We start from the raw sequence: 27,810 nt of genomic DNA, 5'->3' as shown, positions 1-27,810 counted from the left end.
GGAATTGATCAGAAAACAAGAAAACACCAGACTACTCCTTTAAACACCAATGTAAATATGCCCTGTACATATTATCCTGCTCAGTACAATACATGTAATCCTAGATTGAGATGTTCTTAAATATGATAGAGTATGATGTGCATAGAGCACAAGACAAAAAAAAAACAAATCTGAGAACCACGGGGCTTGAAACAAGCAGCACAGGATTGGGGAACATTGATTTAAATGATGAAGTTGTGAAATAATTATTAAACTCACAAAGTAAGAGAGAAACCTTCATGTTTTTATTTTTAAAAATTCAAAACAGATAGTTCTACATTTTCACGGCATCTGAAACAGACTCCAAGGAGACAAAGAAACCAGATGTAAGCACAGAAGTTAACACAGATCATTATCCCCACTATGCAGTTAAAACCCGATGACTGAAAGTAAACTAATCAACGATGCAAGGATAAAAAACCAAGGAGGGAAAAGATGCAAAGTTATTAAGGTTTTAAAAGATTCATGATTCTTTAAATCAGTTTCTCACACCAATCTGCAGCAGCCAATCAGCACTCAGCCTTTGTTTATAATCCAACAGGAAGTTTACAGTAAACACCTGATGGAGAGATGAAGGGAGAGAGGAGAGAAGCCCCAGCAGAACAACTCAGGGCTCAGTGTGACTGCAGTGCTTTGTTACTGAACATGTGGCAGCCTTCTGACATCACATACACACACACGCATACACACACGCATACAAGCAGTTTTTATTTTTAATCAAGTCAGGACTTTATATGACTTTTATAGTAACTCCCAGTTGCACCAAGCACTTAGCAGGTAAGTGCAGTCAGAATACACTCCTGACCCTAACATTACCCTCAACTTAAACCCTGACACTACCTGTGGCTCTGCTGAACCGGGACTGGGTTTGTGTCCCATATGGCCTTACCAGACATCAGAAGATGGGTGAGAGAACCAGAAGAGATCCTAAGCAGGTAACATTAAGCCCACACACTCACACACACACACCCTCACACACACATCTTCTTTGTTGCTGCAGGTGAGCTTCATCAAAGGGGGAGGGAAGGGGCTCAGGAATGTCTTTGTCTCTGGTCCTCCCGAGGGGTGTGTGTTTTCTCTAGAGGGGGGTTAAGAGTCAAACTTTGTTTTAGACAGGGAAATCAATATATCAGCATTAATCAGTAACAGATGATCAATGGAGAAAATATCAAGGTGATCTAGGCTCTTCAGACTGAACATTTTCAGCATGAAACTGATCCGGGATCCAATCTGTGAACGTTCTCATTTTGAACTCTTCATTTCTTTCTTTGCCAAAAATGTTCTGCTGACGTCAGATCAGCTGCCGTTTGATGGCTCCAGAGCTCAGTCCGGATTTTTTTCTTTTCTTTATTCCTCTTCAGGTTTTATCTTTTAAATCTGAGTGCTGTTCTGGTTCTGGACGGGCTTTACGTTCGTTCTACCATTCTGTTCGAGTGGTTTTAATCTGGGCCGGCCGGAAGCGGGGGTGGGTGGCTCTCATGAGGCGGAGCTCCGCGGAGGCTGCGGGGGTCTGGTGGGGGGTTCTGGGAGCCCACGGGATCCTCAGAAGGTCTGCAGGGTCTGACAAGTTTTGATCCCGGTTCCTGGAGGTTTTCATCGGCGGTTCTGGTTGTGGATCATGTTGCAGTTGCGGCTCGCGGTGCTGCTCGGTGAGTAAATGTGACTCGGTTCTGCAGAAGTTTTTCCAGACAAGCTCTAGAACTCAGCGCCGGTGATCTGACCTGAGATCAGCTGCAGTTTGGAAACTTTAATTTTCTTCAACTTTCAGTTTCAAACATATTAAAAACTCCATGGGGAAAAAAAAAGTTTTCTGGAACGGGCTCGGACTGGATCCGAACCGGAACAAGGTGAATCCTGAAACAGCTGTTTTCAATCGGGGACAAAGAGAAAATTTAAATGACTTTAAAATGAAAGTTCAGAGAGAGTGGACACAAATCTTTAGAGTGCTGAAAAATGTTCAACAAACTTTTCTTCCTCTGAGTTTAGATCAATTAATCTGTTCAGTTTCAAACTCTGGTCTGAGATTAGAAGAGGAAAAAATGATGAGATGTTTAAATCAGCTCAGCTCCCAACAAACTTCAACTTTTTAAGTGTTTACATCTAAAGTTATTTTCACAAATATTCATGCGCACTCTTCTAATTTTTAATGACCCTACTCAGTTCTTTATATGTTTTAAATTGGCTATTAATGTATATGATTATACATGCTGCTGACTGAATTTTTCCACTGTGGAACAAACAACTATATTTCTACTCTAAATCTGACCTGGGATCAGTCTAATGGAGGAAAAACTGGACGTGAATAGAAAGATCCGTCTTGTTGAAAAGAGATTATACATAAATCTGATCTCAGAAAACTTTGATGGAGACTAATTTAATTCAGCTCTTGTCTCTGCTTGGTGTTTTAAATATTCAACTCAACAATTTAGAGAAATGCTGTAAGTCCGACCTGAGATCAGTCTGGTGGAGCAGAACTTTATGATGTTGTCTGAAACTCCTCCAGTAATTTCAGGTGTTAGATTTCTATTGACCAAAGTTAAACTCAGGGCAGGAGGCGCTGCAGAGCAGGTTAGAAGGTCAGTGGATGTAACTGTAGTGGCCAGCTGTAAATGCATCCACCTTCATCCTATTGAGTAGTATCTGCTCCTCGTCTTCAGACGTTCATCTGCTTGAAAGAGCCAGTCTGAATGTAATCCCGGTTCATTCTCTCAGCTCTGCAGGCACTCACCTGCACTCAGGAGGGCAGAGGCTCGCTGGGTGGGACCCCAGATGACCTCAGCCTCCCAGAGTTTGGCGACGTTTGCACTGAAGGCAGCTGTTACCCAGCGACAGGCGATCTTCTGATTGGCCGAGCTCACCAGCTGCTGTCCACCTCTACCTGTGGACTGAAGCGTCCAGAACCGTTCTGCATTGTCAGCCACTTGCAGGTAAAAGACAAGTTTGATGCTTATTTTTCCCAATGGAGTCATTCCTTCAAGGCTGATGAGTTTAGGTGCCACTAGGTGGATACTGTAACACCAGTATCCTTTGTCACACCAACTGGCCTCATTCAACGTCGCACTATGACGAAATCTGCTCTATGTCGTGACCTTCAGTCTTATTGCCCTTTGTTGTAGGGGAGCAAAACTTGACTTCCACAAAGATGGATATGTGTGTGGACAGAAATAACGTCTTAAAGTTAAAATTCATGGTCCAGGGTAAACGTTCAACTAAGCTACCAAGGATTTCTATGAGCTTTTTAGTTTGAAAATGAATGAATGAATGAATGAATGAATGAATGAATGAATGAATGAATGAATGAATGGGCTTCTTTGAAAGATTTGAGGGCTGTAAAGTCGGTAAAGGAACCTCTCTCATCAGCATGTTTGAGTTTCCTGGGAAACAACCTTCAGTTTCTGACCTCCTGCAGACGTCCCGCCGGTCCCTGGGATGGACGCTCTGTGTGTTTGGTTAAACTGTGTGTGTCTGTGTTACAGTCTGTGGTGTTTCCTGTGTAAAACGATCTCCCTATAAGGAGGTCGAGAGTCTGGCTGCAGGCAGATGTTTATCCAGATGTTTCAACAAACAGAACGGCGAAAAGGTCCAACACTCTCCATCCATTCTGATATAAAACCAAACCTTTCTGGGACTATTTTTTTGTCAGCACAAAGTGTTCATACTAACCCTGCTGTTGGTTTCAGGTCCGATTGCGTAAACTGTTTGAACTTGATCTGTTAGTTTTGAGTTTTAGACTCTCAGTTGGTGTCAGGAGGTTCAAAGGACAAAGAAAATATAAGCAGCAGCTGGGGCTTAGGATGTGTTTGAGGTCTGGTTCTGCGTTTTTGAGCAAAACACCAAACCCCATGTTGCCTCTGATGCACTTATCAGACATCGAATGTTTGTGATTGAAAAGATAGTAGTGCTCAACAACCTCGGATCAGGAAAGTCTTATTCCAACAAATGAGGTAAAGCAGCGGCACATGTGGAAACCTCCCAGCTTGAAGGTGTTGCTGAAGGTTTAATTTGTTCTCAGGAATCTTTGCTTGAGGAGTTTTATCTCCACTGACCACCAGCAGAGAGGAATCCGAGGAATTTAACTCCCTGTTAACTCTTTGCCCTCCCCCTCTGTTTATTTTTTTTAACCAGGAGGAGAAGAAGTGCTTTGTGTGTGACTCAGCAGCACCATATGACGATGAGCTGGCCAATCACAACCACAGCCACCGAATTGAAAACGTCGTCACCACATTTGGTCCCAACAGGCTGAAGACCTGGTGGCAGTCCGAGAACGGTAACGATTCAGTTGTGTTGTTCTGCCGGTCAAACGGTAGATATGAGCGTCAGAGCCGGGTATCGACCTCACAGTTAGAGGTCAAGGCGTGTTTCTTCAGCTGCTAACAGACCATCAATTGGCAGAGTCCTTGAAAACAAATGCCTACTTGATTCCCTCCCATTTATCAGTAACACTGTCTTAAGGAGAATTTCAGTCTGGTTTCCATCCCCATCATCGTACAGAAACAGGATCTGAAACAACATCCTCAGGGCAGCTGGTTCTGGACCATTACCTATTCTGATACTCATCAACTTAACAATGTTTGAAACTGATCTCCATGGCTTTTTACATATTTAGATCAAAACCTTTTAAGTTCACATTATTATGGGCCACTATGGAGGTTAGTTATGTTGTACCCTAGGTCTCCTTATGTTCACCATACAACTGATTTCTCTTGATAATGTCTTCTGTAATTTCAATATAACTTCTCCCTGACATATCATCCAGCTCTTCCCTCCAATCTACCCCTTTTTCTGAGTGTCCACAAGACATTAAATGTGGACACTTTCCTAAGACATTTGGTAGGATTTCAGTATTGACAGTTCCTCCATAAGTCCTTTTGAGTCTTTCTAGACATTGCTTTTTTCGTACAAAGCTCATACAAATAACAGTCTGCTTAAATCATGTTGGTCTTTTGCTAACACCTAGCTGCATTCCCAAACTGAATCCCTCCACAGTAACTTCCTCGTACTGCAAATTTCATCTTGGTGGCACTCTCTCTCAAATATTAACCTTAGTGGGTCCAGAACACTGTGGCCTGTATCATTACCAAAACATTTGAGGTTGCTGAACTGATTTTCATTTGTGGCTTCTTCAGGTGTGGAGAATGTCACCGTCCAGCTGAACCTTGAAGCCGAGTTTCACTTCACTCATCTCATTATGACCTTCAAGGTGAGCTCTTCACACAGAAGAGGCTTCCTGACAGTGTGAGTTACTGGTGATAGAAATCACAAATTTTGAGAAATTGGGCGCTGAGCCCAAATGGGGTGCCATCCAGCAGGAGGTGGAGACAGAGTCCATCTGATTTGATGAAGTAGAGTTAAAGTGTTGATGCTGGTGTGGTAGAGCAGGTGGTAAGAACCTTTGAGGAACCATAAAAATGGTCCAGATCTTTATGCTTCAACTCGGTTCTCTTTTTAAAGTAACTTCAGTGCCTGATTTCTTGAACCAGCAATAAGTAGAAACATGGCTATTCCAGCTCTGTTGATTATTGGATGAGCTCATTGGTAAGCTTATTTAGACAGTCAGATGAGTTTTGGACGTGTCATCTTTACCTGTTCTCTTTCGCCAGACGTTTCGACCAGCTGCCATGGTCATTGAGCGATCAGCAGACTATGGAAAAACCTGGCAGGTTTACCGCTACTTTGCCTACGATTGCGAGTCATCCTTTCCATCAGTTTCCCATGGTCCGATGAAGAAGGTTGATGATGTCATCTGTGACTCTCGTTACTCTGACATCGAGCCATCCACTGAAGGCGAGGTACTGTAGCTCCTGAAAACATTTGAAGGCAACTGTAGGGTAATTTCAGTGTCCTTACATTGATGTAATGAAGATCCGTTACTGTGACCTTTTGGTGCTCTTTGGTTGTTAATTGTTCTTCTTCTAGGTGATTTACAGAGTCCTGGACCCAGCATTTCGTATTGAAGACCCTTACAGTCCACGGATCCAGAGTGCGCCTCCTTGAATCAGACAATTTAACCAGAGTCTCAGTTAGCAAAAGGTTATTGATCTGTGATTATTTTCTCTTTTTTCAGACTTGTTGAAGATCACCAACCTGCGGGTTAAGTTCACCAAGCTGCACACACTCGGAGACAACCTGCTGGACTCTCGGATGGAGATCAAGGAGAAATATTACTATGCCATCTATGACATGGTGGTCAGAGGAAACTGCTTCTGTTATGGACATGCGTCTGAATGCGCCCCTGTTGAGGGAACAGGCCAGACCATGGAAGGCATGGTGAGTTTTTTGCCTCAGCGCGTCTTCAGTGCACGTCTTCAGTCTTCAATTCAGTTTCAATTGTTTTTGAGTGTGTAATGATTATTAATTATCTGTCTGTGTCTTTTAGGTTCATGGTCACTGTATGTGCAACCACAACACTAAAGGACTGAACTGTGAACAGTGCGAAGGATTTTACCACGATCTGCCCTGGAGACCAGCCGAGGGGCGCAACACCAATGCCTGCAAACGTGAGTCCTCATGGTTCCATACTGGTCCAGAATGGCCTACATGGCTATAAACTGGTCCATAAGAATCCACTTGTGTGTAAGCCATTTCCATACAGTCTCTGTAGCTTTAAAGTGGTCCAATAATGCCCATGTAGATCTCCAATGACCCAAAGTGGTTTCACTGATCTGGTCCAAATTGAGCCACACATTCATACTTTATTGGGTTCTGATTATAATTGAGATGCAAGTTTATGATTCTGCCAGTGGTCAGAATTATATCGTCTCTTTACTGCCTTAATAAAATCAAAACAGCTAATAATTGGATAAATCTAATCTGAAACAGCTTCTATGGTAAACTGGATATCAGATTGGAGGTGAAATCTCCTTCTTGTTCTTCTTCTTTGCTCTACAGAGTGTAACTGTAACCAGCACTCGGACTCATGCCACTTCGACATGGCCGTGTTCATGGCTTCTGGAAACGTCAGCGGAGGAGTTTGCAACGACTGTCGGCACAACACGACCGGACACAACTGTGAGCAGTGCAGACCGTTTTATTACCAACATCCGGAGAAGGACCTCAGAGACCCAAACATCTGCCAGCGTGAGTCTACCTGTTTTTATTCAAATCTAAACCTGTGAAGGTGTGAAATAACACCAGAGTCCAGCTGTTTCGTGAGGTCTCTGAGTCAGTACAGAGTTCTGTCTTTAGAAAGAACCAGGATCCTCAAAGATCCACAAATCTATGTACAGTTTCTGTGCTTTGCAGAAGCACTTTCATTTCAAATGTTCTTTTGTCTTTATAACATGGTATTATATTTTCTGCTAAAGTCCTGAGTCCTGATCAGATTTCAGGCACTCAGACATTTTCATGAAGGAAGATGAAAGGATGAATTTGGGACCAAACATTTAGGAATGTTTTCATGTTGGAGGACTTTGATGTGGTTTCATCCAGGCTTAGACCTGCCTCACAGATTATCTGCTCACCTTTTCCTCAAACGACAGAATCACACTTTTAATCATCCACATCTACAGCCTGACGTCCTGATGATCACACTGAGGCAGATATGAAAAACATCCAGAGATTTAGTTTTTAATATTTTTCCATGTCAACAGAAGATTTCCCCTTTTGTTGACATGACATGGAGTTCTGCTCTTCTGATGTCGACTGGGTAGCTGTGATTTGTTTGTCTGCAGCCTGTAACTGCGACCCCGTGGGCTCCCTGAATGGAGGAATATGCGACGGATTGACGGATGTCCGAGTCGGTCTGATCGCTGGTCAGTGCCGGTGTAAAGTCAATGTGGAGGGGGAACGGTGCGAACACTGCAAACCAGCGTACTACGGGCTCAGCGATGAACCTGAAGGCTGCAAAGGTATAAAACGCTCACATGGAGGCTCGGTTCATTGATCATTTCTCAAAGATCCTCACAGACGGAACAGATTCACTGATAAATCATTGACATGTTATCAGACTGGACTGACTTGAGATGCTTGATATTGAAACGGGGAACTGATTGGTATAAACATTCCCCTTTTGGGTCAGAAGAGTTAAATCCGAGGTAACAAACATCAGAACCACTACAACAAGAGGACGTGGGATTTCCTAGAGGCTCTTAAAACCTTTCTGCATGGAGTTTGCATGTTTTCCCAGTTCATGTAAGGGACTCCAGCTTCCTCCCACAGTCTAAAAACATGACTGCTACCTTAATTGGTCTCTCTCCATTGTCCTTATGAGTTTGTGCGTGGATATTTGTTCTGTGCGATGGCCTGGCAACCTGTTCAGGTAACCCGGCATCTCTGCCTCTCTGCGATCCTACAAGAATAAGTGAGTACAAACATCAGCTGGATTGGCTTTGATACTATAAAGACACCATCAGAAATTTTGATAAAGTAACCAAAGTATCCCCAGCACCTGTAAAGGGCTTCGTGCAGAATAAATGAACGAGGTTATCTACCTGCAGAATAATTTCTGTTCATCTTTTAGAAAGTCTTCATTACCAATGAAATGAAAATAAAATCATGTTGGAGGAGTTTTGGTCTTTTCAAACAGGACTATAAATGTTGCCAGTGTGAAATATGCTGTTCTAAATAGAATAAATAAATATAGAAATATCCTTTATTGTCCCACAGTAGGGAAAATAAATGAACAAGATAACATAGTATGAACTTGTATCTGAAATTTGAATGCTTGGATGAACGTAAGTGGTTTAAAGTACCAATATTTTCGTTTTTTATTCCTACCACACGTGCAGTGATCTAAAGAGTTTTAGATCAGATCTTTCATTTTCTTGTGCATCTACCAAAACAATGTGGGTTCTTCGCTTTGTTTTGTTTTCCTCTGAAATACCATGTCACTTACATTGGGAGTAACGACACCATTTAGAAATATGCCATGCTCCAGAGAAGGTTGGAGTGTTTGCTTTAAATGAGGCGCAAAGATTTCCAATGTGGCGCTCCCAAACTAAAATGCATGTCACCCTTTGGTGGATGCAGGTTTGATGCAGTGAGGAGATTTTCTTGTCAGGAGGCGTAGCTGCAGATATCAGTCAGATCATCTATGATCTACGTGACCCACTGAACACCGATGAGTCGGTGTGAAAGCAGATTCGCTTGGGGGGGAAAGGATAGATTTTCACTTCTTCTGATTTTTACAGATGTTTCCTCACTTTCTCTCAACAGTAACAAACAGACAGGAGATGCAGGGGCATGCCGTGGTGGCGTAGGGGTTAGTGCGACCCACATTTGGAGGCCTCAAGTCCTCGACGCGGTTGTCGTGGGTTCAACTCCCGGACCCGGCGACGTTTACCGCATGTCTTCCCTCCTCTCCTTCCCCCTTCCCTGTCAGCCTACTTCGTAAAAAGGGACTCTAGAGCCCACAAAAAGACCCCCTGGAGGGGTTATAAAAAAAAAAAAGACAGGAAATGCAGAGTGGTTAGATCTGAAGGTGGGGCCTGCCATGGGTTTATTTACACCCTAATGCACCAACACTAGAGGCAGACTTTCAGTGAGTTTGTATAGGGCTGTGGACTCTTTAAGTCAGCAATTAATTTCTCCCTGGAATATATCAAGAAACAGAGACTGAAGTGAATGAAACAACAGAAATGGCTAGATGTGCTAAGCACGGTGTTGGTAGTCTCATGGTTTGTTGCAACAATGACTTTCTCTGAAACATTAAAAATCAGTGATCTTAGGAATATACTTGTGAATAATTAAGGATGTCGGAGCATCGGTGAAATCTCCGCAGAACAACAAAAGACTGCAGGAAAGACAAATATCATCAGGATTTTGGGGAGCAAAACCTAATTCTTAAATCCTTTATTTCAAACCTAGACAGAAGCAGGTGTTACTGGATATATTTAGGATGTAGATTGGGACTGATGAGTTGTGATGATTGCAGCGTGTACCTGCAGTCCCCTGGGAACATCTCCTGGAGGAAACCCGTGTGACAGCGAAACAGGAAGCTGTTTCTGCAAACGTCTGGTGATCGGGCGGGACTGCGACCAGTGTGTGGTGAGGACAATACTCAGATTACTCTGCACTTATCCTACAATCAGATCGCGGTCCTCAGAGATGGCGAGCTAACACCAGAGAGACACGTTCTGAAACAAAACGGGAGAGTTTCAGTTGGAGACATTGGAGACTGGAGGATGTGTAACTGGGCGTACTGCTGGGTCTGCAGGATGAACACTGGGGACTCAGTAACGACATGGACGGCTGCAGACCGTGCGACTGCGATCTGGGAGGAGCCGTCCACAACCGGTGAGTCCATTTTAATACACCCTCACCAATTATTGACTTTAGAAAAGAGGAAGGATGGGAGAGTTTTTTCATAAAGATAGATTTTCTGGGTACTAACCTTCAGGTTTAACACTGCAGCAGAAGTTCTGCTTGATCTGTAAACACCACTCATTGTATCATGTGGTTTAAGTGGATTCCGGTGAAAATTAGGAAACCCACTTAAATATCAGTTCTTAAAGAAAGGCTTAGTGCCTAATCTCAATTTTTATCCCTGCAAAGAGAGGTTTTATTGCTCTTAAACACCAAAATGTACTGTACCTTCATTTACTCATTAAGCAAACAATATCAGCAAAGACGAAAAACAGTCAGGACAACCTACAGACACTCTGTGTCTCTTTAGCTAACACACTTCTTCTAGGCTTACACTAAACTCTGATATCAGTCTCTGAAATCTTTGTCCCATTCCTCACTTTCAATCTAAGTTCTCCCTGACAAACCTTACATAGACTTTTATGTTTTTCTCTTTTCATGTCTCCCATTGAGCTAACAGTGGTTCATTTTCTGATTATGGAGCATCAAACTGCATTCCTGAGGCTTAAACTCAGTAAAATTCAGGGTAATGATGTTCAAGCTTAGCCATCTTAAGAGGAAATTATTAAATTTAGACCTCACCAAAAATCAATGTTTTTTTTCTACAAAAATTTAAAAGTTCTTCAGTTTCTTTTACTTTGTTTTTATAACTTAAATTTCTCAGTGTTTTCATAATTAATAACTCATATCTTTAAGTTCAAATTAGCTAAAAACAACTGCTGGGCGTTGCAGAGTGTCCATATGAGTGTGACTGTTCATCATGAACTGGTGAGACGAGATCACGGAACCAAATGTTTGACTGTGAAGTTCAACCATCAAGAAGGAAATACAATTGCTGAAATAAATCAGACTCCCTGACTGAAACAAGCAGTTTTGTGTTGCGATGAATCAGTTTGTATGACTTCCTGTCTGCAGGTGTGATCAGGTGAGCGGTCAGTGTGTCTGCAGGGATCACATGTTCGGCCGTCGCTGCGATCAGGTGGAGTCCGGGTTCTACTTTGTTGCTCTGGATCACTACACCTACGAGGCTGAAGATGCCAAGTTTGGACCTGTGAGTTTAACCTCTGACCTGTTTATGTGATGAAGGAGCTTGAATCCTACGTCACCTCTGGAAAATAAAAAAGGTTAAACATTTAAGAAAAACATTTTCTAGCGTTCTAACATCTACTTTAAAGTTGATTCCTAAAAAGAAAACAAAATATTTGCAGCAGGATGGAAAAAAAAAACCTGGTAGATTCTTGTTAGTTGTTTTTGTTATAGGACACAAGACCTTTAAACTGAGATGTTTTAATTTCTGAAGCACTAAACATGAAATGAAAACAGAACTGTTTCTCTAACTCGTTTTCATTTGGTCCAATAGAGTTTTTTTTCTTTATCTTGCAATCAACATAACTTCAAGATAAAAACAAAAAGACCTGGCGATGTGTACATGGTCAGAAAATAAACTGCAAATTACAAACTCTCAGGAACATTTCGGAATGTTCCTAAATGTTCCTCACTAGTGGTTCAGATACTTAAGAAAGAAAGAAAACTTTTTAGTGGAAAGTTATTTACATGCAATAAAATGCAACTACAAATCCATTTCATGGGGGGTAAACCTAAATATTTGGATGTTTGGAGTTCCACATGGTTGCATAAATGGATCCCTAATTTGCTGAAAGTGTGTATCCTTTTTGTTGTTCTCTGTAATGAAAGATATTCTAACACATTTGGCCTCTAACTTCACGTGTATATAAAACATATAAACATTAAAAACATCAATAGTAAAACAGTAGATTAAAGTTATAAAAACATAAAGGCAATATGTATTCTGTTTTATGTTTGCTTTGTTTAAAATATTTTAACCAAACTGGGTCTTACGTTTGCTCTGATATTACATTATTATTTATTATATTATTATATGACTGAGAACTATTGATCTGCATCTGAAAAACTTTGGATGCAAAAATTCCATAATTTAATTGTTTCCCTGATTTGTTCTGCTGCTTATTCTGCTCCAATCTTTTAAATATAACTTAATAGTGTTTCCTTCACATGGTTTGCCATGTTCCTCATTATTCCAAACATCTTCATTGTTGTCACAGAGTAGCTGTAGTGTTTATTTATTTCTGGATCAGCCTGAACCCAAACACCTGTTGGGCCTCCTCTGCGTGTCTGTAGGGAGTGACGATGGTGCCCAGACCCCACCCTCATGACCGCAGTCCCACCTGGACAGGCGTTGGCCTGGTCAATGTTCCTGAAGGGGCCTTCCTGGATTTCTCTGTGGACAACATCCCTCATTCCATGGAGTACGACATTCTTATCCGCTACGAGCCTCAGGTGAGACGCAACCTGTCGGCTTGATGTCGCAAACCAGGAAAAGCTGAAAACCTGTGGGATGTATTGTCAGTCAGGAAGACTCTGTTTCACTTTACTGTGATGTATTTCTACAGCTGCCTGACCAATGGGAGGAGGTTCTGATGATAGTAATGAGGCCTGGACCAATTACAGCTGACAGCCGCTGCGTCAACACGGTGCCAGACGACGACAACCAAATGATCTCCCTTCATCCCAGCTCGCGGTGAGTGGGCCGCTTCCTTAAATTATCAGAGGGTGAACAAAATGGAGCATTCAAAGGAAACCAATCAGAAAGACCAGAAAACCTTGAATTAGGGATAGCCAACTCCAATCTTCACGTCCTCCATGTTTTAGATGCATCCCTGTCTCAAACGACTGGACCACAGACTGAATTACCTCCTGAGTGTGTCATCAAGTTCTGTTAATGAGCCATACATTTGATTCATCTTAAACATCTTAAAATATGGTGACCTCCAGCAGTCAGGACTGGATTTGGCTAACTTTGGAAACCCCACATAAAAAAAAAACCAAATCAAGTAAAACAGCAAATTCTGAACTGACTTGTTGTTTTTTTAAAAGACAGGATTAAAAGTCATGAGTGATTGAAGTGTACGCTGAATCTGTGTCCACAGGTACGTGGTTCTGCCGAGGGCGGTTTGTTTTGAATCTGGGCTGAACTACACGATCCGCCTCAGTCTCCCGCTCTACTCGGCCCTCAGTGAAGTCCATTCTCCGTACACGCTGATCGACTCGGTGAGAGAACTGTTCACCTTCTCATTTCTGACCTTTCTTCCACTCAAAGCCACTGAGGTCATATAGCTCACCGACTGAGTCATTTACACGTTTTATTCATAGTTTATCAGTGGTCCATGTCGTGCTAACCGGACTGAGACTGCAGGTCTGCACATCTTTTGGACCTCCAGCTCAGTGTTTTTCTCCCCGTCCCTCAGATCGTGTTGATGCCGCACTGTAAGAACCTGGAAATATTCACCTCCTCTGTGGGAGGGGACTCGAGTGCTTGGGAAACGTTTCAGCGTTATCGATGTTTGGAGAACAGCCAGAGTGTCATTAAAACCCCGATGACTGACATCTGCAGGAACTTCATCTTCAGCATCTCTGCCCTGTTGCAGCAGGGAGCTAAAGGTACTCAGCACTCAGTGCAGTGCAGTGATGATGGAGCAAAGGTAGTTCTTGCTCTCTGAGGAATGTCTCTACTTAACCCCGGACTCCGACCTTTGACCCAGGCCAATCAGGCTGACGGCAGGAATTCCCCTCAGGGTTTGATTTCAGCTCCGCTCTGATTCAGAGGGGATTATTTCAGTCACACCTCAGTAAAAACCAGGAAGAGCTGCATGAAAACATTTTCAACAAGAAAGCTCTGTAAAAACAAATGCAAACACAAAATTCTAACACACATTTTTGGTCTGGTTTTTAGTGCAAATATCTTGAAATAAGACAAAGCTAACCTACACATTACTTTTCAGTAAAGGAGCTTGCTTTAAGTTGAAGATTCCTTAATATTGATTAAAAAACTCTAGCAATAAATAAAACAATCATCCAGTGGAATAAGACAATTTTTCTTATAGTATTGGAAAAAGTGTCTTGCTGCAATGGCAGATTAGTTTACTTACAACTAGTACTTTTTCAGCAACGTTAAGAAATTATTGACTTAAAACAAGCTCCTACATTGAGCTGAACAGCTAATTTTTAGTTAGTTTTGTCTTATTTCATGTGTATTAAGATATTTGCACTAGAAACAAAAAATTATTTTGTTTTTGCAGTGAAGAAAAACTTCAGAAAGACTTTTATTGTTCAAAATATCAAGATGTGACCGATCCCATTAGCAATGTTTCTCCTTTCCTCCCTCTTTACATGCATCTGATTTCATCACCTCTTGTTCTCTTGCCGCCTCCCTCACAGCTGCTTTAACAGTGACCTGTTGTCTTTGCTGATCCCTAAATGCCTCCCATCAGCGCTCAGCCTCCAGCTTCTCTTCTTCAGCAAGACTCGACTTGTTTCCTCTCTGAATTCCCCTGAGCTTGTAAATTCTTCATGTCTCTCCCCAGGATGTGCAGATTTAGTGTTTTGAATTGTCCCTTATGTTGGACTCCCATTTTCCAGAGTGCCAGTGTGACCCCCAGGGCTCCCTCAGCACAGTGTGTGACCCCAGCGGGGGCCAGTGTCAGTGTCGACCCAACGTGGCGGGCAGGAACTGTGACAGATGCGCTCCGGCCACTTTTCAGTTTGGACCGAGCGGCTGCAAAGGTCAGACACCTTTTCTTGAATAAACAGCCTGTCAGATACGGATCAATAATGTGATAATCAATAGGTGCAGTAAAAGGTGCAGCGGCTGATATGTTGTATGGATAGTTTCACACTTCTACACTGCTAAAGCAAAATGTTACCAATTATTTTTGGTGTAGTTTCTACTGCAAATATCTTAGTACACTTGAATTAAGACTTGCAAGTAACTTTTTAGAAAGATATAGGAGTTTGTTTTTTTTCAATAATTCCTTGATATTGTTGAAGAAGTGCTTTTTGCACTGGCAGATTTATTAACTTTTTATATGGGAAAAGGTCTTGTTATAAGTGAAATAATCTTCCAGTGAAACTAGTACTTTTTTTATTTATATTAAGGAATTATTGACTTAAACAAGCTCCTATATATTGCTTGAAAAGTTACTTGCAAGTTAGTTCTGTCTTAATTCGAGTGTACTAATATGTTAGCGTACTAATATGTTAGTATGACATATGTACTAACATATTAGTACATATGTTTGTACATATGTACTAACCTACACAATACTTTTCAGTGAGATATAGGAGTTTGCTTTAAGTTGATGATTCCTATTGCTGAAAATAAGAAGTAATTGCAAGTAACTTTTTAGTATGATAAATATGTTAGTACACTGGTATTTTAGTAACATATGTATCGCTAACATACACTAGACCAAAAATAATGCTACACCAATTATTTTTGGTGTAGCAGTGGAATCTAGACCAAACCTAATTGGTGATATTTTGTGTTTTTGCAGTGTGGATGGACTTTCTGAGGTTGTTCTGTGTTTTGCAGAGTGTGCATGCGACCCTCAGGGGTCCCAGAGTCCAATCTGCGATCAGCTGAGTGGTCAGTGCGTCTGTGTCGCCGGCGCCTACGGTCGGCAGTGCGACCGCTGCCTGCCGGGTCACTGGGGCTTCCCGGCCTGCCGCCCCTGCTCCTGTAACGGACACACGGAGAGCTGCGACGCCGCCACCGGCCGCTGCACCGCCTGCAGGGATCACACCACCGGACACAGCTGCGACAGGTGCGCCCAGGTGACCCGTAGGGACAGGATCTGATCTCAGATGAGTTCCATCTGACCTCACAGATTCCTTCCCACCCATTCAGGTGTCTGGATGGTTACTATGGCGACCCGGTTCTGGGCTCAGGTGACCACTGTCGCCCATGTTTGTGTCCCGACGGGCCGAACAGTTTGCGGCAGTTTGCGGGAAGTTGTTACCGCAGCGACACCTCGGAGCAGGTTGTGTGTGTTTGCAACCCAGGATTCAAAGGTGGGAACTTTATTCACTCTGACAGAACAAACAAATAGAACTTATAACTTTCTCCAAGTTTGTCCAAATCTGTCAGGAAAATCCAAACTGAATAATTTTATAAATGTCTCTTGATTTTGTACCTCACCTGTGCTCTTCTAAGCCTAGAAATATTGTGTGAAAACTAAATTCTTTCTGTACGTTTTTAAAAAATGCATTTGAAATGTAATATACAAATGCCATTACTCACTACAGTCATCACCACACAATCTAAATAAATCACAAAATCTCTGAATTTTATTCCCTTAAATGCCAGCTCTAGCAATAAGACTGAAAAAATGGCTTTTTTTTTTTTTTTTTGTTCGCTTTATTTTTGAAGGGGTTTTAGTAAATTAGTTTGCAACATTGATCTAAGCTAATTTTTTATATATAAAAAAGTGCATCACCTTTTCCCCTTGAAAACAAAACCACTCTTGAAGGGACCAGCTCTGAGCTCCAGATGTTTCTCTGAGGATTGCTTTATGATCCTGACTTATGGTCTCAACACAAGCTTTTAATTTGAGGAGAAGCTGCTCTGTTATTCAGTCCGAGGGAAACTCTGAGAGCGGGGGATGTGTTGAGACGTCAGGTCTGTTATTAAAGCAGGAAATAAGATGTTCAGGGGGAAATCAGCTGCTGACAGACGCATGAGTCACCAACTTTCTTTGTTTCCATCTGACAGGAGAAACACAGGCTGAGAGAGGGGATTAAATGTCTGCATGTCTGACCTAATGTCATTGCTTCTGGCAGGTTGCTTTGATGAAGCAAAGTTGACCAGAGTAATATTGATCAGCTTTGCCAACAAATACAACTGAAACCAGATGTTTACATACCCCGTATGAATAGATGAATAACCTTAAATCAGATTAAACCTTACTTGTTTTAGTTCAGCTCAACCACAATGATTCTATTTACTAAATTCAAAAACAATCAGAATCAGAGAATTGAGTTTTTTATGCTTTTCTTTAAATTAATTTCTTTACTCTCCTTGGTAATTTTTACCTCATGTTCTTTCCTCATCTACTTTGTGAAGTGCACCAATCTGTTTAGATGCTTTCATCCATCTTCCTGTAAAGGTCTTTCTCCATAAGAGTATTTGCAAGATGTTATCTGGCTTTTCTTTGTTATTTTAGAAATGGCTTCGTCCTCACAGAGTGACTTTTCACGTCATGTTAATACTGGACTTGTTTTGCTGTGGATAATGCCAACATCTTGCTAGCTAAAGCCAACGTCCTCATAAAGTCTCCATGGGATGGGGATAAAGAAGCGTTTGGCACCAAAACATCTCTAGGACACAGAATCTGTCACTTTCCTCAACAGTTTTTTGGCTGGACATTTCCTATCTGGTTATATTTATAAATAATTACTGGAGCAAATTAATGAGGCATCCGCAGGTTTCTGGAAATTGCACCCAATACCACCTGGTAGTAGTGTAGTGATAGATTACACATTTTACACTGTTTACACTTTCTGTTCCCAATTTTAAAAACAAAAGATATCAAATTTGGTAACTTGTTTACTGTAAATTCAATGTTCATCTCCAAATTTTATTTTCAAATACTTAACTTAATATGCCGCACTTGCAGTAAATGCCACTCTCCATTTCAAATTGTAAATTAATTAGATCATCTTTGCTTGTTTGCTACTCCTGTAAGATTAAAATCAAGAGCCATAATAACATTGGTATGATGTACACTTAAAAAAAAATACAAATTTTACCAAGTATTTTTGGTCTAGTTTCTAGTGTAAACGTCTTAGTTCACTTAAAATATGAAAAAACTTGAGTAGCTTTTCAGTAATGTATAGGAGATTGATGTAAGTCGATAATTCCTTAATATTGTTTAATATTCCACTAATGTGAGGAAATAATATGAAGACATTTCCTCATATTATTAGTGAGGAAATGTCATAAAGGCTTGGGTCGGTCCTGCCGAGGATAATCCAGACTCATGGAGCGCTGTAACTCTCTGTGAAGCTAGGCTAAGTTTAAGCTTTTATCTCTTGACACATGAAATAAAAACTAAAACAGCTGCACAAGGAAGCAGATGTTTGTCACTGGGTGTTTCTCCATTTAACACAAATCTCAAAGCCATGACATCATCGTCTTGGCTTTCATAAACTAAACAGGCAGTTATTCGACTGAATATAACATTAAGTTCAGAAGGCGTTGATGTTATATCTTGAGAAGCTTGTGGAAGAATCCCCACTCAATTTGAAAAGTTGGGTGGGGATTTTAGCAAATACAAACAAATGTGGTCATCCTGATTGACCTAAAAGAGGAGAAGTTAAAACTGGACTATCTGTGTCTTTGTACAGTGACTTGTTTACCTGTATGAAAGTAAACAAGCTTTATTTTTCTAAGAGAAAACTTGGATTTTCCTAGATGAAGTGTGTCCCAAGTTCAGCCTGGGGGCCGTTTGTGGCCCTTGAAGAGATTTATTTTTCCAAACTTTATAGAATTTTGTTCTCTTGGATAATGAAATAATGAATCTCAGTTTTTATCTGTGTGTGAGAGTTCATTTTTGTGTTACAGTATATTATCTTGAACCCATTTTAAAACTCTGCAGAGTTCAAGGAAGCTGATGATCGGGTTGTTAACCAAACCTCTCGTCCTCTGCAGGTGCTCGCTGTGATCAGTGTTCACCTGGTTACTATGGAAACCCTGAACAGGCCGGTGGCCAGTGTCTCCCGTGCCAGTGCAACAACAACATCGACATGCTGGACCCGGAGTCCTGTGACGCCAGATCCGGCGAGTGCCTGCGCTGTCTGTACCACAGCGAGGGTCCGTCCTGCCAGAACTGCAAACTGGGTTACTACGGCAACGCCTTGGTTCAGGACTGCAGGAGTGAGTGAAAGTGAAAACTTCCTGCACACCTCACAACACAGAGAAACCAGTATAACTGAGACAGAAATAATGAAAACCAATAGGTAAAAATCCAGTACAGACTGGTTAAACATGAAAAATATCAAATGTATTATGTGAAACAAAGGGTTATTGTCGCTGCTATATTTTGTTAAATTAAAATTGCAAACAATATTCAGATAAGATTTTTTTAATTTTTATTAGGAAACTGACTCTGTAGCCAGAAGTCAAAAAGCCAAGAAGTGAAATTAAAAATACATAAAGTAGGAAAAAATTAAACTTAAAAATTGAAAATTCAGCTGAAAGGTTGTTGAGTTGCTGATAAACTGTCCATAATTCTGTTTTGTGATCACAGAATGTGTCTGTAATCAGCTGGGCAGCGACGAGTCCAGCTGCCAGTCCTCCACCGACTGCCACTGCGACCGCAGCAGCGGCCAGTGCCATTGCAGACCCAACGCGATTGGTCAACACTGTGACCGCTGTGCGCCCGACACCTGGAACATGGCCAGCGGCGCCGGCTGTCAGAGCTGCGACTGCAACCCTGAGCATTCGTACGGGACGACCTGTAACGAGGTGAAGAGCTTTTCTGTTTCACTGATAAAATTCAGACTGAAGCTTTGTTCTGTTGTCAGACTTTATGTAAGCCTCAAATATTTCCATCAACTCATCCTGAGTGTCGGTTTGTTAACCTCTGGAGTTCAACATGAATAACAAGAAGCCTTCTGATGAACTTTTATCAGAAGTTCATCAGAAGGCTGAACTTCTGATAAAGCAGATGATGCTTCTGCTTCTGCTTCATCAAGCAGAAGCACAAACGCTTCTGCTTGATGAAGTGATAGAATATTAATGGAGACGGTTGATTTCCCTCAGATCAGCGGTCAGTGCTCCTGCCAACCTGGCTTTGGAGGAAAAACTTGTAACGAGTGCCGAGAGCTGTTCTGGGGAGACCCTGAAGTCCAGTGTCATGGTGAGTTTCACTGGAAATAGATCAGTCTGGCTTTTAAGTCTGTTTCTAGAAAATCTAGTTTCGTACTTCCTGTGCTGCTGAATTTCTGAGTTGTTCATAACACCTACAAACCAAAGAAATATATAATTTTTGAGAGGAAATAATGTTTTGGGTTTTTTGGGGGGGGTGTAATTATTATTTTATGCAAGGTAAAAAGTAGTTTGCATGTGAGTGAAATAAGTGCAAGCAGAAACAGAGTTCAGACTCTCTTAAATTAACAATTTGTCATATCACATAGTTCAATCAATTTAAAATTTGCAGATAATCTCTTAGGTTTCCTAAATGACCAGAGGAGATATGAGAGGAAGTGGTGAAATTCTTCCATTTGTGGAGAAAAACTAATGTTTTCTGTGAAAACTAGGATGAAAACAGTAAATTAGAGTCGTGGATGAGAGCTAAAAAATAGCAATAAACTCAGATTCACTGCTAAGACAGCAATGCTGTGGCAAAAGAAGAACATATAGCAAATCTCCAGACTGTGGTATGATAAACATCTGCAAAGAGTGCTGAAGATTCAAACTGCAGCCAAAAAACAGACATGATTTAGAGTTTCTCTGAGGAGGAGTGGATTAAAATCCCTTAATGAGACACAAACCTATTACAAAGTCTTATATAGTGGATTTTTCTTTCTGAATTATTGTTTATATTCTGAGTGTGCATTAAAATGAATCTAAAATCAGCAAGGGGTCAAATGCTTATATCCCCAACTTTGTGTTCTTCAAGAGCTTTTCCCCCAAAACCAGGAATCCAGAGTTCAGACGCATTTCTAATGGCCCATAAAAAAAACAACAAAAAACCCAAACTACTTTGTGGGAATGTCTGTGTTCAAAGAACCTCTCTGTTGCAGTCGGATTACATCCAGATGTTCAACGAGCTTCAAATATTTTTACTCCATGTGAACAAGACCAGACTGATCAGAACCAGCACAAAACTCAAAAATACACAAAGACGTTAAATCGGTCCTTCACACCAAAGAGTCGATGCTGAAAGTGAAGATTTAGGATGTAAGGATGAGGCATGAAGATAGCTGTAGCAGGAAGACCCAAGTGTTGCAGGGAAATATGATTAAAAATCCTCCTAAAACCTGGACTTTGTGAGAGTCTGCGGTACTTTTTGGGTCTTTAGTTTTCGACGGACGTTTGGAGTAGAAAAGTCCCAGTTTGTTGCTGTTAGTTTCCACATCTGAAAGCAGCTGTTTCTTAATTTGAACCAGATACAGAAAAAACAATCATTGGGTTGAACAAAACATGGCACACTTGTAATTTAATAATTAGGGTGTGGTCACTGGTCACACAGTGCTGTGGGATGCCGTCCCATTCCTCAGCCGGTGTGGTTGCGTTGGTCACTCCGGGAAAACGGCACATCCAAACTCAAACTACTGCAGCCCTTTTTCAGACCTGTTTATGTTGTTTCATTAAAATGTTACTTGTTTAATTTATTGCTGATATTAAAAAGAGAAAAATACACAAAGTTTTCTATTCTTAATTGACTCTTGCTTATATCTGCCTTGGGGAACCACAGATCAGTACTTCCAGTGTTGCTCAAGTCCTCATGTTACCAGGTTTTTATTCTTCTTTTAACTTTGAAGTAGGTGGAGTTGTGTGAGAAACTGGAGGATTTCAGCTTTTCAGAATAAAGCCATGGCCGTTTGTCTCCACAGCATGCGACTGCGACCCTCGCGGCACCTTGGAGCCACAGTGCAACAAAGTGAGCGGCCACTGCGTCTGCGTGGAGGGCGTGGCCGGGTCTCGCTGCAACGCCTGCGCCCGCGGCTTCCACGGGACCTTCCCAGACTGCCATCGGTGCCACCAGTGTTTCTCAGAGTGGGACAACGTCATTGGTCAGCTGACCAATCAGACACACCGACTGGTCAACAAGGTCAGCTCCATTAAAGCCAGTGGAATCAGCGGACCGTACAGGAAGTCCATAGAGAGCATGGAGAGAAGTGCCTCAGACATCCAGAGCATCTTAGATCAAGATCCGGCCTCGCAGCCTCTGACTGAGGTCCAAAACTTGCTGCAACAGGCCAGGTAGGTCAGACGGGACCTGGTGTGAAAATGTCCCATCTGGATGTGGACTCTGATCTCCGTTTGTGTCTCAGCGACCTGATGGCAGCTTTGAGCCAGACCATGAACAACACCGAGGAGACTCTGGATCTGGTGGCTGAGCAGGACTCTGGCATTAAAACCCAACTGGACTCTGTAACTTCGGATGCTCAGAAACTGGAGCGGACGGTCCAGGAGCTGCTGGACCAAGTGGAGTTCATCAAGAACTCCAACATCAGAGGTAAAGACTTGCAGCTCAAAGTTTGTAGAGAGCTGTTGAACACGATCTTTTCGAAATTAAAGCACTAAAACTTACGAGAAATGGACGGTAATCTGTTTGGCAATCAGAACTGGGTAAATTAAATAACTTTAAATGATGTCATTCCCTGATTAACAGGTTTTTGCAACATAAAATGATATTTAGACTGGATCAGATCTACAGGTAAAAGCCAGTAAATTAGAATATTTTGAAAAACTTGATTTATTTCAGTAATTGCATTCAAAAGGTGTAACTTGTACATCATATTTATTCATTGCACACAGACTGATGCATTCAAATGTTTATTTCATTTAATTTTGATGATTTGAAGTGGCAACAAATGAAAATCCAAAATTCCGTGTGTGTCACAAAATTAGAATATTGTGTAAGGGTTACATTTTGAAGACACCTGGTGCCACAAACTAATCAGCTGATTAACTCAAAACACCTGCAAAGGGCTTTAAATGGTCTCTCAGTCCAGTTCTGAAGCCTACACAAACATGGGGAAGACTTCAGATTTGACAGCTGTCCAAAAGGCGACCATCGACACATTGCACAAGGAGGGAAAGAGACAAAAGGTTATTGCTGAAGAGGCTGGCTGTTCTCAGAGCTCTGTGTCCAAACACATTAATAGAGAGGCAAAGGGAAGGAAAAACTGTGGTCAGAAAAAGTGTACAAGCGATAGGGATCACTGCGCCCTAGTCAAGATTGTGAAGAAAAACCCATTCAAAAATGTGGGGGAGATTCACAAGGAGTGGACAGCTGCTGGAGTCAGTGCTTCAAGATCCACCACCAAGAGACACTTGAAAGACATGGGTTTCAACTGCCGCATACCTCGTGTCAAGCCACTGTTGACCAAGAAACAGCGCGAAAAGCGTTTCACCTGTACTAAGGAAAAAAAGAGCTGGACTGCTGCTGAGTGGTCCAAAGTCATGTTTTCTGACGAAAGCAAATTTTGCATTTCCTTTGGAAATCGAGGTCCCAGAGTCTGGAGGAAGACAGGAGAGGCACAGGATCCACGTTGCCTGAAGTCTAGTGTAAAGTTTCCACCATCAGTGATGGTTTGGGGTGCCATGTCATCTGCTGGTGTCGGTCCACTCTGTTTCCTGAGATCCAGGGTCAACGCAGCCGTCTACCAGCAAGTTTTAGAGCACTTCATGCTTCCTGCTGCTGACCTGCTCTATGGAGATGGAGATTTCAGGTTCCAACAGGACTTGGCGCCTGCACACAGCGCAAAATCTACCCGTGCCTGGTTTACGGACCATGGTATTTCTGTTCTAAATTGGCCAGCCAACTCCCCTGACCTTAGCCCCATAGAAAATCTGTGGGGTATTGTGAAAAGGAAGATGCAGAATGCCAGACCCAAAAACGCAGAAGAGTTGAAGGCCACTATCAGAGCAACCTGGGCTCTCATAACACCTGAGCAGTGCCAGAAACTCATCGACTCCATGCCACGCCGCATTAATGCAGTAATTGGGGCAAAAGGAGCTCCAACCAAGTATTGAGTATTGTACATGCTCATATTTTTCATTTTCATACTTTTCAGTTGGCCAACATTTCTAAAAAATCCCTTTTTTGTATTAGCCTTAAGTAATATTCTAATTTTGTGACACACGGAATTTTGGATTTTCATTTGTTGCCACTTCAAATCATCAAAATTAAATGAAATAAACATTTGAATGCATCAGTCTGTGTGCAATGAATAAATATAATGTACAAGTTACACCTTTTGAATGCAATTACTGAAATAAATCAAGTTTTTCAAAATATTCTAATTTACTGGCTTTTACCTGTATGTGCTGTGTCTCCCCCTGCAGGTCAATCACTGAACTGATTACATTTCAGAAAATAAGTTCTGTGTTTTCTGAGGTTGGTTTGTCACTGAAGAAGCAACCAATGCAGCTGGCATGAGGGAATGGCATTTCAGACCTGTTTGTTTCCTTATGATCATCATAATTTGTACCAAAAACGCATCAGTATGGATCAGTTATTTTGTTATAAGCATGGAGATGATCCTCTCCGATCTACACAATATAAAGTCTTTCTGTTACCAGGGGCAACAGACAGCGTCACTAAGTACTTCCTGCAGTCCCAAGCAGCCGAGGCGCGAGCAAATGCCTCAACCATCAACGCCGGCAACCCAGTTGAATCTTCTGCCGCCCTGCGGCAACTCACAGAAGACAAAATGAACCAAACCAGGGAGGAGTTTCTGGAGAGACAGTCTGAGCATGCTCAGAAGCTGGACAACCTGGCTGGAGAGATGGAGACTTTGGACCTATCAGTGATCAGCTATAAGGTAAAGCATCTGCAGATTATACAGTCTGATTTATACAGTTGTGTTACAAATAAAAGCAGTGTTTTTTTAAAGTAAGATATTATGATTATGTCTATTTATATTTTAACAAATGCATTGGAAAAACAATGCTATTTGTTTTACAAGGAAAACATAAGGAAAGATAAATAAAATGTGTTACAGAAAGAGGGGGAAAAAGAATATTAGGCTGTTTAAAACAAATAAATGTCTTGTAAACTCAACATTTACAGTTTAAACTGAAAAAAATGTTTGAATATTTACCTCTAATGTGAACTGAGGTGATTTTATGTTGTATAACCATTTAAGTCCTGGTTCCAATATGTTGCATGGAATCGATCTAACTCCTGGTAGTCCAGGGCTATCGTGTTCCCCAGATCTTCTGCATTTATTTTATTTTGCCGTGGAAACAAAATGTGTCAAATCCCCTCTGACACATTTGCACCATTTGTACTGGTTGCAATAGCGAACAGTACAATCTTGAACTGTATCTTCAACCAAGAACCTGCTTTTTTATTGGAGTTTTTAGGGCTCTCGTCTTGATGAAATGCCCATTTCAAGAATATTTCCTTTCCAAACATAAAGCAACATGATCTCTTAACCTATTTTTGATTTCTTCAGAGTGATCCATGATCTTGGTAGGGTCAATAGTATGTAAATCATACCTTACAATCCTGCTGCTCATATCTGTATTTTATTCAGAAAGTCTTTGTCTTTCACCAGATTTAGGATTTTATAGTTTGTTCTTTTTATGTCCTGGGTTTTGCAGACCTGTGGCAGTCCATCATCCGGCCAAGACTCCTGCTGGTCTTCGCCCTGCGGAGGTCTGGGCTGTGTGGACCCTGAAGGTCAGCCCAAGTGTGGAGGAGAAGGATGTGATGGTGCAGTGACAGCAGCCAACAGCATCCTGTTGAAGACTCAAGAGGCCGAGCAGGAAATCATCAGCGCCATGGCAGAGGTGGAGAAGCTCTCCAAGATGGTAGGTCTCTGGAGTCCTGGTTTGTGGTCTGAGCTGAACCGTGAGGACTGTCTTCAGCTGTAGTCTCTCCTCAGGTGTTGGAGGTGAAAATGCAGGCGGATGAGGCGAAGCTCAGTGCCCAGAATGTCCTTATGAAGACCAACAGAACCAAACACAAGGTTGACCAGAGCAACGACGAGCTGCGAAGCTTGATCAGACAGATCAAAGACTTCCTCACACGTATGTTTCCCCTTCTTTAAAGCGAGATCTCTAGGTATTCCTGGTGTTCAAAACCAACCCTTGCAACTCCATTTGTCTGGATGCAACGCCATCCAGACAAGATACTTGGAGACAAAACTAAAAAGCTTCAGTCGAATATAAACTCTTGTGGCCTTTTCAGAGGACGCTGCAGACCTGGAGAGCATCGAACTGGTGGCAAATGAAGTTCTGGCCATGCAGATGCCGACCACACCGGCTCAGCTGCAGAACCTAACGGATGAGATCCGACACAAGGTGGGAGAGCTGGGACACGTGGAGGCAATCTTACAGCAGAGCGCCGACGACATTCAGAGGGCAGAGACTCTGCTGGACCAGGCCCGCCAAGCAAGGTGACCCACTTTAAAGGTCTCTCGGAGAACTTGGTGAAAACACAACAGGATGTACACAGTATATTTGTTTCACATAGACATTAAATAGACTTTTCTGTTCTTGTTAGTAAGCAGGCGACAGATACGAAGGACTCTGCAGAGAAAGTGAAACAAGCTCTGGAAGAAGCTCAGAGAGCTCACACAGCTGCCAGCAGCGCCATCCAGCAGGCCGCCTCCGACATCCAGACCACCGCCAAGCTGCTCTCCTCCGTCAGTGGCGGCCGCCATCGATATTCACCTCGTCATACCTTGACGTCAGATCTGGTAAAACAAAAAGCACATATTGTGTTTTCAGGTAGAGACGGAGACGGCAGACGCAGAGTCAAAGCTGGACAACGCCACCCAGAGGCTGCAGAGGCTCGAGCAGGATGTGAAGCTGCTCGCCGACAGATCCGCAAACGTTACTCAGAGAACCAAGCTGGCCAATCAGGAAGCCGCAGACATCGGAAGGATCGCAGAGGAGGTCAAAAAGGTGGGCTCACCCATCTGATAGTTTAGTCTTTTCTGTAATTCTGCCTCTGCTGTTCTGATGTCCTTGTGCATGTTTTAGGAGTTTGAGTCGGAGGTGAAGCAAAAGTACAGCACAGTGGAACAGCTGATAGATCAGAAAGCGGGGGGTGTGGCCGACGCTAAGAAGAGGGCGGAGTCACTGCAGAACCAGGCCAAACAGTTGCTGCTGCAAGCCAGCGACAAGTTGCAGCTGCTGAAAGGTAATTTCCTCTGAGTCCAGGAATGCTGCTTGCTTATTTTTCTTGGCTTATCATTTACTTAAGAGTTACCCAGAAAACACAACAGATGTGTGACAGAAAAATAAAAAATGTCCTTGTTTCAGATCTGGAAAAGTCGTACGATGACAATCAGCGAACTCTTGAGTTGAAAGCTGAACAGCTGGTTGAGATGGAGGCAGCAGTGAAGAAGCTGCTGCAGGAAATCAGCCATAAGGTCACCCTCTACAGCACCTGCTTCTTTTAGACTCATCGCATCATCATCCTGAGCCCAGTTACAAAAGCATATCCACCTTTTTATTACTTCACATCTGTTTTATTTGGCTCCGATTTGTTTTGGGGGGAGGCCAACGGCTAGAAAGTTGCTGTGCTAATCCATGTCCAATTACAGATTTATTCAGAAAAGACCAAAGAGTCTTTCATTTAAAAAAAAAAAAAAAAGTTTTTTGTTTACTGTTCTATATTTGATCTTTTAGTTCATTTTAGGATTGTTCCCAAACATATTAGCTTTAATATGAATTCCATTGTGAGGCAAATAATATTTTTCTAAATCTATTTTCTACAAATTTTAATCGACTGATTTCATTAACTTTGACTGAATGAATCAGTGGAAAAGAGAATAACTTCTCAAAACGTGAATGTTTTACCATCTGACTGCAACCTGTTCTGTTACAGTTGTTCTGTTTTACCAAATCGTATCTTTAAAACGCAAAATAATTTTAATAAAATGTTTTAAATGAGTAAAAAA

At 41.9% G+C, this 27,810-nt stretch overlaps 1 protein-coding gene across 1 annotated transcript; it reads left to right on the top strand.

Moving 5' to 3' along the window:
• Positions 1-1,531: 1,531 nt before the first annotated feature.
• Positions 1,532-27,810, top strand: lamb1a (laminin, beta 1a). The gene is made up of 33 exons (XM_028042330.1): positions 1,532-1,688; positions 2,752-2,966; positions 4,165-4,306; positions 5,166-5,239; positions 5,640-5,828; positions 5,956-6,019; positions 6,104-6,306; positions 6,416-6,536; positions 6,928-7,116; positions 7,710-7,886; positions 9,911-10,023; positions 10,193-10,272; positions 11,257-11,392; positions 12,502-12,660; positions 12,774-12,901; positions 13,311-13,431; positions 13,629-13,821; positions 14,800-14,943; positions 15,752-15,983; positions 16,067-16,230; positions 18,869-19,093; positions 19,467-19,684; positions 19,982-20,078; positions 21,778-22,147; positions 22,219-22,403; positions 24,476-24,717; positions 25,502-25,711; positions 25,786-25,930; positions 26,091-26,298; positions 26,406-26,547; positions 26,633-26,809; positions 26,888-27,047; positions 27,170-27,810. The coding sequence occupies exons 1-33, from the start codon at positions 1,658-1,660 to the stop codon at positions 27,307-27,309; spliced, it is 5,394 nt and encodes a 1,797-aa protein (XP_027898131.1). The 5' UTR covers positions 1,532-1,657; the 3' UTR covers positions 27,310-27,810.

The sequence above is a fragment of the Xiphophorus couchianus genome, chromosome 2 (assembly GCF_001444195.1).
Source record: "Xiphophorus couchianus chromosome 2, X_couchianus-1.0, whole genome shotgun sequence".
Taxonomy (NCBI): Eukaryota; Metazoa; Chordata; class Actinopteri; order Cyprinodontiformes; family Poeciliidae; genus Xiphophorus; species Xiphophorus couchianus.
This window is presented reverse-complemented; position numbering and strand designations above follow the sequence as displayed.